The sequence below is a fragment of the Aedes albopictus genome, chromosome 3, assembly GCF_035046485.1.
Source record: "Aedes albopictus strain Foshan chromosome 3, AalbF5, whole genome shotgun sequence".
NCBI classification, from domain to species: Eukaryota; Metazoa; Arthropoda; class Insecta; order Diptera; family Culicidae; genus Aedes; species Aedes albopictus.
Window position 1 is genome coordinate 85,317,989 of NC_085138.1, and position 13,857 is coordinate 85,331,845.

Below are 13,857 nucleotides of genomic sequence, written 5' to 3' on the forward strand. Positions count from 1 at the left end.
AGCCATTATCTTTTTAACTATGAGAGATGGAACATTGAGCTCTTTGGAAAAAATATGCGTCATTGATAGTTCTAAAAGTGTTCGGAACAAAGTTTTTACGAGATTGAAAGTTATTGCAAGAAAACTGAATTTCATGGATCACCCTAACATGATTCTTTTAAAAAATATAAGTTAGGAATCATAAGAGATAGAATAATAATTTCTTCGGAAAACTTACTCCAAATAAGTTCTTTTACAACTTTGTAGAACATTTTGTAAGCGTACATAAAGCTATTGAAAAGCAGATGTTTGGATCAGCTAAACTAGAGGGACCACCCTTATTTCACAATGATGAGAAAAAAGGTCGAAAAATATGAAGAAATTTTCCCAAAGACATCATGTATCTAAATCTTAAGGTTTAGGCACAAACATTTTTGTCTTCGTAAATGCGGCTCTGGGGACCCATTGTGCACTCTTTCGAAGAGGGTATTCTGCTTAGAGGGTTCGAGAAGTCGGTACAAGAAAAACATTTGAGAGTTCCTCTTGGAATACTTTCATATTCCACCTAGACTGCTTCAGAAATTTCTGTCAACATTTATCCAGAAACTGTTACTGAGATTTCACAAGCATACCTAGAGTAATCCCAACAGAAATGTTCGAATGTTCTGAAATACGTATGAGCTTTAAGATGAACTCCTGGAAGAATTCGGAAGGAGTCACTGAAAAAAGTCTCTGGGTGAATGTCTGGACGAATCAATGAAGAAATTATAGTAGGAACTGCTGCAACATTACTATTAAAAATGGATATAGTTAATCCCAGAGGAGTGAATGTTTGAATTTCAAGAGGAAATTATGGATGAATCTAAGGGGAAATTCCCGAAGGAATCCGTGGAAAACTTCTGGAAGATCCACAGGATGAATTTCTGTAGAAATATTTTGGAAAAAAACCTGCAGAAATCAAAGGGGGATCTTCTGCAGGAATCCTTGTGGACATTTCTTGAGGAATTTCTGAAAGAACCCATGGAAGACCGTCAAGAAGTATGCTAGCAGGAATCCATGGGAAAACTCTTCAAGGTTACAAGGCAAACTTCTGGTGGAATCGAAGCAGGTATTCCAGGAGAAATTCTTCGAATGCAATTGCTAAAGGAATCCTTGGAAGAATCCCTGGACGAAATTTCTGGAGGAACTTGAAATGAACTTGGTGGAAAAATCCTAGAGGAATACTTGAAAAAAATTTCTGGAGAAACACCAGCAGAAATGTCTAAATAACACCATCAGGCATTTTTGGAGAAATTCTATGTGGAATTTCTAGAAAATCGTTAGAAAAACGCTCTTGGAGTATACTTTTTCTCATCATCAGCATCACTATGAATACATTTTCATTGCAATAATTTCATAAAACTGCTGTTCAGCTTTTCAACGATAACGATTATATCAATGACTATGACTTCAACATTAATGATATTGTCTTTTGATTAGCATGTCTTTCACGAAGAGACAAAAATTAGATAACACGAATCGTCAACCTTACGACGAAGTAAGACTAAGGTGATAATCCAGGGAATTAAATTAGAGCTCGAGACGGCTAGACAATGTGGAAAATACTGTTGATCAGCACATCCATTCAATATTATACTTCATTCTCCAGCCATTATCGAGGTTCTGTGTTTCAATTAATTCATTTTTTGCCTTTCTCTTTAGTGTACTGAAAGTTACATGTTCACTCAAAAGGCTAAATATTCATTTGAAGCTTTAAGGTTCAAGTAACATATATCATTCAACTCAGTCAGACGAATTGATGTGATGCCTGTATGTGTGTTGTGTATGTATGTGTGTATGTGAGTCTAATATGGCGGCTATTTCAAATAGTTCAGGTTCTAAAACCATGCAATAGGAGTATATTAGGAACCTATGTAAAACATGTCCGGTTTTCAAAAATGGAAACCAGAATATCCAAAATAACGACACAAAAAAGGGTCACCTTTGTGAAATTAAAATGAATTTATATATAATTAACTATAATTATAAGCGGAAAGTGCCCAAAATAGAACACCTACCGAAGTAGTCCCACACCCTATCCATTACCAAGAACAACGTAGGTGACTCGTGAATCACCTTGAGAGTTTTATTTTGATTCGTGTTGTTTTTGGATTCTCGATTGTTCCGGAACTGTTCTCCATTCAACACATGCACCATTACACTACCAACCATCGTCAGCAAATCAGATCGCAATCCAAAACACTAAATCAACTTGTATTTGCCAATAATTTTTGTGTTCTCTTTTTTATCTGAACGAACCCGCATGTCTGGATTTCGAATCAGATTGCAACACGCCATGCGCGAATCGTGGGTTGGGTTTCGTTTGCTCCCATCTAGCTTAAGATGAATCATATTGCAAATCTAGTACAGTTGCTGCTCCGAACAAATTATATACCGGGTGTGTATTGAACGTGCAAATACTAGTTCGCACGGGAACAGGTTCGCCGAGGAGTTTTGGGTTTATTTCACCATTATCATGCGTAAACAACCTCCTCCTTCTTCTGCTGCTTGTATTTTACCAATCACAAGGTGTTAGGATGGTGGGTGCAGGCAGGATTGAAAGTAAATCCAAACGAATCACGGAATGAGTAATTCCAATCTTAATCATCATCAGACACTCGCACGCAAGGTTCGATTAACAAGTGACGGGTGACGATGATGATGATGATGAAGCAGTAGTGACGGTTCTTCTTAACAGGGAAATCCAACTAGCTACAGGTTACGATGGGACTCAATGGACGTGTTGTTAAGACTTTGAGCCAACACTGAAGAAGATTGTGTCCACTTTACAACCGCGATAATGATAGTAGTTAAAGGGACTGTCAACTATTGCTTCCATGATTTGTTTCCTATCTACTTTTATTGCATCTGTCGACGACAACAAGCTGCCTCGTGTTGTTTCATCACAGTACCTCTGAATTTTCACAAGCAATTTCTTATCCAATACTATTAATAACTTATACTGGTCAAGTGTATCCAGCGTTTATTTATTTTTTTGACTTTCAGCAAATATCCCTCTGATTATTTTTTATAAAATTCACAAATACCTACTCCATAAAAATTTTCACTTAAAACTTTGCCAACGCATTGCACCAGGCTGTTTCCATATAATTTTGAAATTCAAAATTTCATCTGGGCTAAGTGGATTCAAACATATCATGTTTATCTTACTGATAGAATAGAAATATATGGCAACTTTTTGCTTTCACTGTATTTATTGAAAAATACTCATTTATATATCGACGTTTCTTCAGGTTTCATACACACCGGAAAGTAATTAACAATGCTTCAAAACAATTTGTTCATCATATGAGATCTTTCAGAAATTAAGTAAGATATTCTGAAGTTCTTCGATGGTTTTCTTTTAAAGCTTCTATGAATATGCTTCGAAGATTTGTTATGAGGTTCTCCAGAAGCCTCTTTTATTTACTGCCAGAATGCCTTTTCGTGTTTTTTTTAGATACTATTCCAAGGATTTCTCCACAAGTTTTACTGGAATTCCACCAGTAGCTCCTTCTGAGACTCTTCAAAGAGAATCTTCTGACATTGTTACAAGAACTATTTCTGCAATTTTGCATGGAGATTCTGCAGAATTCTCTTTAGACAGCACCATCTCTTGGATAGAATCCATCGAATTCAAAAGAAATTCCTTCTGGGAATCTTCAAAGGAACTCTCCAGTTACTGCAGTTGGTCCAGAAATCCTGAACATGAAAATCCAGATGATTTTTTTAGAAATCCTTATAGGAATCCTCAGCGGGAAATCCTGAAGTAATCCGAAAGAAGCTTCAATGACTTCTGGATTTTTAAATTTTTCGTTATTCAGAATGAAGAAAGAGATTGACAGTGAGACATGAAAAATGTACTATGTATTATATACGGATCACTCTCACGTAGAGATATCAATCACTATTTTTGATTCAGGACTATTAAATAGTTCTGAAGAAAATTCAGTAGCTTTTTCTGAATAGGAATCATAATGTGTTTTCTATGTTACTATGTACGATTTAAAAAAAATTAGCTCATAAGAGAAAGCATAGGTGGAAATTAAAACTAGTTAACAACGTAATCTAACTTAAAATGTTTTCAAATGTCAATTTACTTTATGTGGTCAATTCATTATCAAGAGATGTATTACAATAAGTAGAAATTAGGCTAAAAATGCAACTCTTCAAAGACCTGTTATCGAGGTGGCTCAAACTTGCTCACTGAGCAACGCTACTAAGAACAAGTTACCCCATCGTGCTTTAGTCCATACATAATTTTCCTCAAGCTTTAGGATCCGTCCATTGATATCTTTTGAAATTTCTCCAAGGATTTCTTAAGAAATTCTACTAGAAATGCCTCTAAAATTTCTTCCATTAAATCTTTGAAAGATTAGGCCAGGGATTCCTTTTGAAGTTTCCTCATAGTATCATTCTAAAATTCCTCTAAAGTTTCCTAAGGATTCATCGCAAACTAAGAACTAAAAGAACATACAAATCCTTCAATTTCCATGGATTCCTTCTGAAAATGTTCCTGGATTCCTTTAGAAAAACCTCCAGCGATATCTTTGAGAATATCTTCCACGGGTTCCTGCAGAAAATTCTACATTTTTTCTTACATAATATCATCCATGCATTGCTACAGAAATTCCTCAAGAGTTCCCTAAAAAAAGCTGAATGCTCAATTTCATGTATAAAATCGAAAATTCTGAATTTGTTCACAAATATCGCAAAAGATTTCTTCAGAAAATCTTCCAAATTTTACTTCAAAAATTGTTTCAGAGATTCCTTAATATGGTCTTCAATAGGTTCATAAAAAAATGCCAAAGTTTACTTGAAAAAACAAACTTCCAGAGTTTCCTGCAGTTATTTTCTCAGAGGTTTATTTTGAAATTTTTCTGTATTTTTTTCCTTCTAAAATTTTACCATTGAAATCTTTGGAAATATCTCTTGATCATTCATAAAATCTTTCAAGGTTTCTATCAACAGTTCCTCTAATGAATCTTTAGAAAATTTTCTTCAGACATTTCACCAAGCATTGGTTTAGGAGGCTTCCCATGGTTTCCTTCTGAAACTTTCTCTTAGATTTCTTTGGATTTTTTCTAGAGTGTCTTTTAGAAAAATCTTCTGAAGGTTCCATATTTTTTTCCAGGGATTTAGAAGTTTTATATACTTATCATTGAAATTTCAGCCTCAGGATGGAATATCTGCAGGAATGTCTCCATATATTATTTCCGGGATTCATGCAAAACATTCAACAAGACTATCTCCATTCTTCAGGGATTCTTGCGTCATTACTTTCAGAAATTCTAGCAGGAATTCCTCCAAGTACTCCATTAAAGGATTTCTCCAGGAATCCTTTCAAAGTTTTTAAAAATATTCTCTTGGAGTTTCCAAGAATTCTTCCTCCACGAGTTTCGTCAGGAATTCATTTGAGATTCCTTCAAGAAATTCCTTCATTAGAAATTAGACTGAAGATTTCTCCAAAAATTCTTTCTGAGACTTTTTTAACCATTCTTCCATGAATTCCTTCTGAAATTTCTTCGGAGATTTCTTCCGAAAAACATCCTGTTACTCTTTCAATATTTAAGTGGTTTCTTTAAAAATTTCAACAAAACTTCTTACACGTAGATTTTTTCTAATCATTTAATTCCTATCTAAAACCCTGCAGAAATTCCTTCGAGAGTTCCTCCAGGAGCTCTTGGAGGAATTCTTTCATGAATTCTTGCATAAATTCCTTCAGAAGTTCCTGCAGAAATTCCTACAACGGTTCTCTTAGAAATTGCTTGCGATTCCGTCAGAAATTTCTCCTGTAATTCCTGCGAAGATTCCTCCTGAGATTTTTTCCGTAGTTCTTCCAGAAATATCACTGAAAATTACTGGAGGATTTTTTGAATTTCTGAAGAAATCACTTGAGGATTTTCTGAAGAAATCCCTGGAAGAACTTCACTAAGCACCCGTGAAGATTACTAGAAACCCCTGAAGAAATTTGTGAAGTCATCTCATGAAGAATTCCTAGAATTATCTTTGAGAGAATATCTGAAACATCAAAAATTCTATAAGTAATTCCAAGGAAAAACTCAAGGAGGAATTTCTTAAAAAGAATTCCTGGATTAGATTTAGTGGATATCCCTAAAGATATTTCTAACGGATACTTTTGAGGAGTTTCTGAAGGAACCTCTGCTGAAATTTCGTTACCAATCCCTTGAATATACCCCAGGAGAAATACTTCGACGAATTTCAGGTGCAACTTTTCAAAATTTCTCAAACTTTTGAGCACTAAGATCTTGGAGAAATTCTGTAAGAAATCGCTGAAGAAATTTTTGAAAGATAATATTTTTTAGAAGAAATCTCTGAAAAAATACCTGGGAGATCTGAAGGACCCTCCCTAGCTACTTATAAAAATATTTCTTGAAAACATCCTTGAGAAGCACCAAGGAATAAAGTTATGGGAAAAATACTAAGGAATCAACGGTAAAATGTCTGAACAATTCCTGGAGAAAAGTCTGGAAAAATCCTTACATGAATTCATGAAGCAGTCTTTGGAGGAATACATGAAGAAATTTCTAGAAGAATCTCTTGTAAATTTTCTAGCGAAAGAAATTCTTGAGGAAATCTCTGAAGTAGTTCTTGACGATATCCTAGGAGAATAAATAAAAAAAGCTGAGAGAACTTCTGGGAGAATTTCACGAGAGTTCCTGAAAAATATGAAGACATCCATAGACACATTCCACGCACTCCTACAATGCGATTTTTGAAATTTGACGAACGATATTTCCAAGCTCTTGTTGTCAATTTTGATTATTTTTGCATTAAAATGAAGATAATTACTTGTATTCTTCGAATAGTATCTGAAACTTTGAAAACTACTCCCAAAAAGTAGCAAATTTCTTGTCGTTCGGTCAAAATTCGTCATTTTTTGCGATGGTGTCCTTTTACGCTACATTTCTTGACTTCTTTCGAAGTAGAAAGGCTCATTCCCCAATTAGGAAGCATAAAATGAATCTCTGTTCCAATCTAGCATGTATTTAACAACATAACAGTTTTTGGAAGCAAAAGTTTGATTCTCGTGCAAAACGTAACGCGTAGAATGTGTCCATAGCATAATCGCCCAAGGAACTCCTGTAGACATCTCTGGAGGAATTCCTGGTAGCATTTCTAATCCTGCAAGCACCCCTAGAGGAGCTCCAACAAGAATTTATCGCGAAACTTTTAGTGAAATACCTGGAGAAATCTCTTAGAAAATATGTTGTATGAAATGTTAATAGAAACCCTGAAAGAATTCCTTCAGGGGGGAATCTATGTTTAAATTTCTGAAGCAATCTTTGATTAAATTTCTTTAAAATTCTTGATAGAATTATTGGAGCATTACCCGCAAAAAAATCTTGAAAAATCCGTGAACTACATAGTTCCAAGAAAAATCATTTGAGAATATCTTCCATTCTTAACCCTAAAAGGGATACCTTAATGGCCTCAGTTTCGTCACCTCGCTGAGTGTGTTCCATCAAAGACGAGCTCTGAAAGGCGCCTGGGGTCCATTGGACCCCAGGTATCCCTTTTAGGGTTAATAAAAAAATATTCAAGAGTTCTTTTTAGGATTCCTCAAGGAGTACTTTTTGAGATTGTACCATGAATTCCTTATTTTGAGGATTCCTTTTCCTGAGATTTCTACAGGAGATCTTCCGGAGACTATTCCAGAGATTCCTTCGCCGGTTTTCTCGGAGTTCCTTGAGGGTGTTTCACTTTCTTCTAAGATTAACCAGGAGTGGCAGCTGATATTTCTCCAGAGACATCTAAGGCTCACCCAAAAGTTCCTTCAGTGTTTTATCGAGAAGTTGTTTCTGAGATTCCACCAGGAGCTCCCTCTGGGATTCTTTCTTGGATTCCTTCAAGATTTATCCAAGAATTCCAGGAGCTTTTTTTTGGGATCTCACAAAGTGTTCGCTCTAGCATTCATCTAAGAAATGCTTCTGGGATTTCTTTAACCAGTTGTTTGCGATATTCATCCAAAAACTTCGGTGGTTCCTCCAGAAATTCATTCTGTAATTTCACACATTATTCTGCAAGTTTTTTGTAAGTTCATTCTGATATACCCTCAGATGTTTCCAATGGAAATCTATCATAAGTTTATAACTGAATTACTGTAGGAGTTTTTTTTTAATATCTTATAAAATTACTCCAGGGGATTGGTATGGAACTCTACTATGAATTTTCTTATGAAATTCATACAGGAGATCTTCGAGGAATTCCACCAACAATTCCTAGAAGAATTCCTTAAAAAAATGTAAGGATTCCTACAGAAGTTACTTCTGGGTTTCCTCCATTAGCTGTGCCAATAGTTTTTAACGTTATTATGTTATTCTTTCCCAGTATACCACCTGTACACGCTAACACAAATTCTCACCGGAATCAACAAGACTACAACAAGATTATGGTGACCAGTAAATCCAAGGTGTAAAGAACTAGATAATTCACGATTTTAAAAATATCCATACCCAAACAATTAATTTATTGCCCTTTCCGGCTATACCAGTCGTCTGAAATATACGTAAAATTTTGAAGCAAAGTACGTTTCATTGGCAAAATAAGAGATATATTTGTGAAAAAAAAAATCCTTCTGTTTTGGTGGGATTTGTACGCACGACTCCATATCGCAAGTCTGGCGCATTAATCAACTAAGCCACAGAAAAAGTTACGATTCAGAGAAATAGAAAGTCATACTGGATTCGATGCACCACCCTAACCGGGTCCGTCTTTCATAACTTTATCTCTCTTTTAGCTCTGATGTCAGTATACAATAGGTTGCAAGCTCAACGCATACTAACCTTGCACCGATCATATGGTTGTTGGTTAAAGCGCCGGACCAGCGATACGGAGTCGTGGGTTTGAATCCCACTGAAACAAGTGATATGTTTTTCCCCAAATCCATCTCTCAATGTGTCGGTTATAGACTGTTTCAGAATTTATAAATACATTTTTTAATAGGTCTAGGACCATTTCGGCAGGGGGACCTATTTTGGGCACTCAGTCAATTTCAAACCGATTGACTTGAATTTTTGAACATGGTTAGACACTGTACGTATCTGATCGTGTTCCTAAAATCAAATCAATTAGTTAAAATTTTACTGAGTTAGAGCAGCAAGTGCCCAAAATAGGTTCTCGTGCCCAAATGGTCCCAGACCTACCTTTTTTTAATTCATTTGTAATGATAAGACGAATACTCAATTAGTCAATTAAGTACGTTGAACAGACTCGTTCGCTAAAATAACGACTCACAAGAAAGACACATTCCAATCGTTTAACTCTCAAGCAGAGCACTCTTCTACCTGTCCGAATCCATTCCACGTCGTCGGTCGACAATTGACGATCGCGGAGAGGCACTCTAAAAATTGAGGAGGAATAATAACCGCCGCGGGACACATGATTGGACACGGTGATCCATTCGTTGTTGTCTCCGACTACTCCGTAGCCTGGTAGAAAGGAAGATACCTAGCAGCAGCCAGCCAGCGCCAGCTTCTTGGTTTGTGACGACGGCGACCGTGCACAGCGCTTTCGGGGGAGAGTTAGCTCAAGGCCTGTTTCTCAACTGGGTCGGCGGTCGTGAACGAGGTTGGACCATGTGTGTGCTTTTAGTGATCGAGTTTGAGACGAAGATCGGAGACGGGGACGGGGTCTTGTCTTAGATTCGATGGTACAGTTGCAGGCTACAGCCACAGCAGAGCGCAGCGTCATCCAGCTGAGACGCGCGAAAGGTCATCGGCATGTGGTTGATTGATGGGGTTCGGACGTCGTCAAATTGGAGAGTTTAATGAAAACGGTACTTTTAGAGACCGGCACGGCGCGGGTCAGTTTCAATGGCATTTGTGAGAAAGTTGTCGATACAGGTGAATTCGTGATTGAGGGTTGGAATGCGAAGCAGATCGTTGTCATAAGCCTAATTTCAAATGATTAATTATTATCTTTTTCTTTTCCTTTTCAGACAAATGTTCTCATCGACAAATACGGGTCAACATAAGTCACACGATATGATCGTCAAGTAACTAACCACTGCACCCACTCAGACCAACCAGTCAGCAGTAATAGCAGCAGCAGCACCACATAGCCCATAGAAACTAGAATAAACAATTACCGACATCTGCTGACCAAGCCCAAAAGGCAGAACCACCTCGTAGAACTACATCTTAGTCACGTAAATCCATACATCAGGAACCTCAACCCATCAACCAAGCAAAAATGTCCCACCGAATGTCGCCCAAAACCCGAGTGGTGTTCAAGTTCATCTTCGGACTCGGAATCTGGTCCTTCCTGGTGCTGGGCTTCTTCAAACTGAACGGCGATCCGGTCACGCAGCACCAGTTCCAGCAGACGCCCATCAACGGCCGCCTTCTGCTCAACAAGGACAACCGATGGACCGGCAACGAAGCGACGTCCACCACCACCGATCGGTACGCTTCGCCGGTCGGTGCCGGAGTGGACGAGGTCCTGGTGGATAACCGAGCTGGTAAGTCTTCCCTCCTTCTCATATGTACCCTCCTACCCAAAAGGATATTACTTCCGGAGACACTGTTGTCGACTCATCCACACCACCTCTAGTATGTAGTGTGGAGCTGCCTGATTTGCATTCCTGGCCACTACTCGGTGGGTAATAAAAAGCAAAACTTACAAATCCATTAAAACTATGCACCATCTGCATGACGACGATGATGATGGCAGTACAGCAGTACGCCAACTACCGTCTGCGATGACGGTGCTGACTTTGTCGACCGACCGACCACTACTGGCTGTGACTGGCACATCGCCGGAGCCCGACCGTCCAACCGACCCGTCGGCAGTGACGTCAGTCTTTTGCTATTTTGGGGGCAGAATGAGTACTAGCGTGATACGACGCCCATGCATTTCATTACGAGGACCTTCCTCTCCATACATTTATTTATGCTCCTGTTTTATCTAAACATCCTGAACTTTCCCGATCCTAATGGAACGCTGCCGTTGGCTGAAGCTATGCTGCGGTCGGTGACACATTTCATCAAGCCGAGCCATTAGTCCATTTGGGGTCCCGTACTTTTACAACTTCTACTCAGCCGGGATCAGCCGAACTGAATGGTAGGAATCACGATTCGGCACATATCCGCCCCGCTGCTGCTCATTTATGACAGTTTATTGGTCGAAAGTTGATCTGTTGCTGGACACTCAGCCTAATAGATTCCTTCGTTGTTTCCTCACTGACCGGCGGCATGTCAGGAGTGAATCAGCCAGCCCAACACCCAGAAACCTGTTTATCGTCGATGGCCTTCCCCGTTCGATTCGATTCCCGGCCAGGCCAGGCGTGCTTCGGTTTTAACGACTGTTTGATTCTGCTCACACCACCGCGCCGCCGCACCCTTTTTAGAAATGCAAGAGACGTGATTTTGAATATGGTGTTTTTTCGACGCGAAATTGTTCAAACAGGCAACAGACGCACGCTGCTGCTGGACAGAGGAGATTTCGCTCATAAAGTTGAAAATGTCGTGCTGGTGGCATACTTTTGTTCCGAAGGTATCACAATAAATTGTTCGTTCAAATGATCTGGAGAGTGTCTTTGGGAATGGAACGAATTATCGATTCACCTTCGGGATGCAATTTGTCTGTTTTACCATCATGTTTGATATGGGCATTTTTAAAGTCCAGACATCTTCCTCATACCAAATACACTCAAATTGCATGGTTTTAGAGCCTAAAACACCATTAAACAGCCGCCATTTTGAATTTGGAGCCACCATATTGGATTTTTAAACTACAATCTTGGATATTCTGGTCGCTATTTTTGAACTCCGGACATCTTCCCCATTTCAAATATACCCATATTACATGGTTTTAGGGTCTAAAACTCTACAAAACCATCACCATCTTGAATTTTAGCCGCCATCTTGGATTTAAACTTCCGTCTTGTATATTCTGATCGCCATTTTGGGAGTCCAGACTTCTTCTTCATACCAAATATACCCATATTACATGGTTTTCGAGCCCAAAACAGCATTAAACAGCCGCCATCTCAAATTTGGAGCCACCATCTTGTATTTTTGACCGCCATCTTGGTTATGTGGTCGCCATTTTTGGACTCCGGACACCTTCCTCATACCAAATTTACCAAATAGCATGATTTTAGAGCCTGACACAGCATTAAACAGCCACCATTTTGAATTTGGAGCTGCCATATTGGGCTTAAGGCCACCATCTTGGATTTTAGACCATCATCTTGGATATTCAGGTCGACATTTTAGGAATCCAGACATTTTCCTCATGCCAAATATACTCATATTGCATGGTATTAAAACCTAAAACACTATTGAACAGACGCCATTTTCAACATGTAGCCGCCATCTTGGATTTTAGACCGCCATCTTGTATATCCTGGTCGTGATTTTTGGAGTGCAGACTTCTTCCTTATAGCAAATAAACCCATGTTGCATGGTCTTTAGAGCCTGAAACGCCATTAAACAGACGCCATCTTAAAATTGGAGCCACCATCTTGGATTTTGGACAACTATATTGGATATTCTGGTCTCCATTTCTGGACTCCGGACATCTTCTCCATACCAAATATACCCATATTGCATGATTTTAGGGCATAATTCTGCATTATACAGCCGCCATATTGAATTTGGAACCGCTCTCTTGGATTTACACCGCCATCTTGGACATTCTAGTCGCCGTTTTTGGATTCCAGACATCTTCCTCATTCCAAATATACCCATATTGCATGGTTTTAAGGCCAAAACACCATTGAACAGCCGACATCTTGAACTTGGAGCCGCCATATTGGATTTTAGACCACCATCTTGGATATTTTGGTCGCCAGTTTTGGACGCCGGACATCTTTCCCTTACCAAATATTCCCCATATTGCATGGTTTCAGGGCCTAAATCTCCATTAAACAGGCGCCATCTTGGATTTGGAGCCATCTTGGATATTCTGGTCGCATTATTTGGACTCCGGACATTTTATCCATACCAAATATACCCATATTGCATGGTTTTATGGCCTGAAACTCCATTAAACAGACACCATCTTGAATGTATAGCAGCCTTCATGGATTTTAGATCGCCATCTTGGATATTCTCTTTGCCATTTTTGGACTCCAGACTTCTTCCCATACTGAATATACCCATATTGCATAGTTTTAAGGGCTTAATCTCCATTAAACAGCCGCTATAAAGGATTTGAGGTCGCCATCTTGGATATTCTGATCGCCATTTTTGGACTCCAGACTTCTTCCCCAAACCGAGTATTGTGGCGTACTATTGTTGGTTATGTCTTGTCTTAAATGTGATGTTGAACAAATAAATGTATGTATGTATTTCTTCCCCATACCAAATATACCCATATTGCATGGTTTTAAGGACTAAATCTCAATTAAACAGCCATCATCTTGAATTTGGAGCGGCATCTTGGATATTCTTAGCTCTTAAAATAGTTATCAAAGATTAATTTGGACATTTTCTCCTGCGATGTTTTTTTTCAGTTTCAGATTTTTTTAAACATTCCACAAGACATTTCACTAGTTATTTCACTGAAAATTTTCGAAAGAATATTTTGGAAAATTTAGCATGGATTGGTTCTATCTGATCCCTTCAGAAGTTCTTTGAGAGATTCCTCCAGAAGTTTAACCCTAAAAGGGATACCTTCATGGCCTCAGTTTCGTCACCTTACTGAGTGTGTTCCATCAAAGACGAGCTCTGAATGGCGCCTGGGCTCCAAAGGACCCCAGATATCCCTTTTAGGGTTAACGAAAGATATTTTTTAGAAAAAAAACATCCATGTATATCTTTAGTAATTCCTCCATGACTTTCAGTAACAAATCTCCAAATATATCTTTAG

The 13,857-nt window shown here is 38.5% G+C and overlaps 1 protein-coding gene across 1 annotated transcript; it reads left to right on the forward strand.

Moving 5' to 3' along the window:
• Positions 1-9,252: 9,252 nt before the first annotated feature.
• Positions 9,253-10,501, forward strand: LOC115253644 (uncharacterized; the record flags this gene model as incomplete). Its single annotated transcript, XM_029880464.2, is given in 1 exon segment — positions 9,253-10,501. A coding segment is annotated over 1 exon segment (268 nt), but the record flags the coding sequence as incomplete, so codon positions are not given.
• Between the last annotated feature and the right edge of the window lie 3,356 nt (positions 10,502-13,857).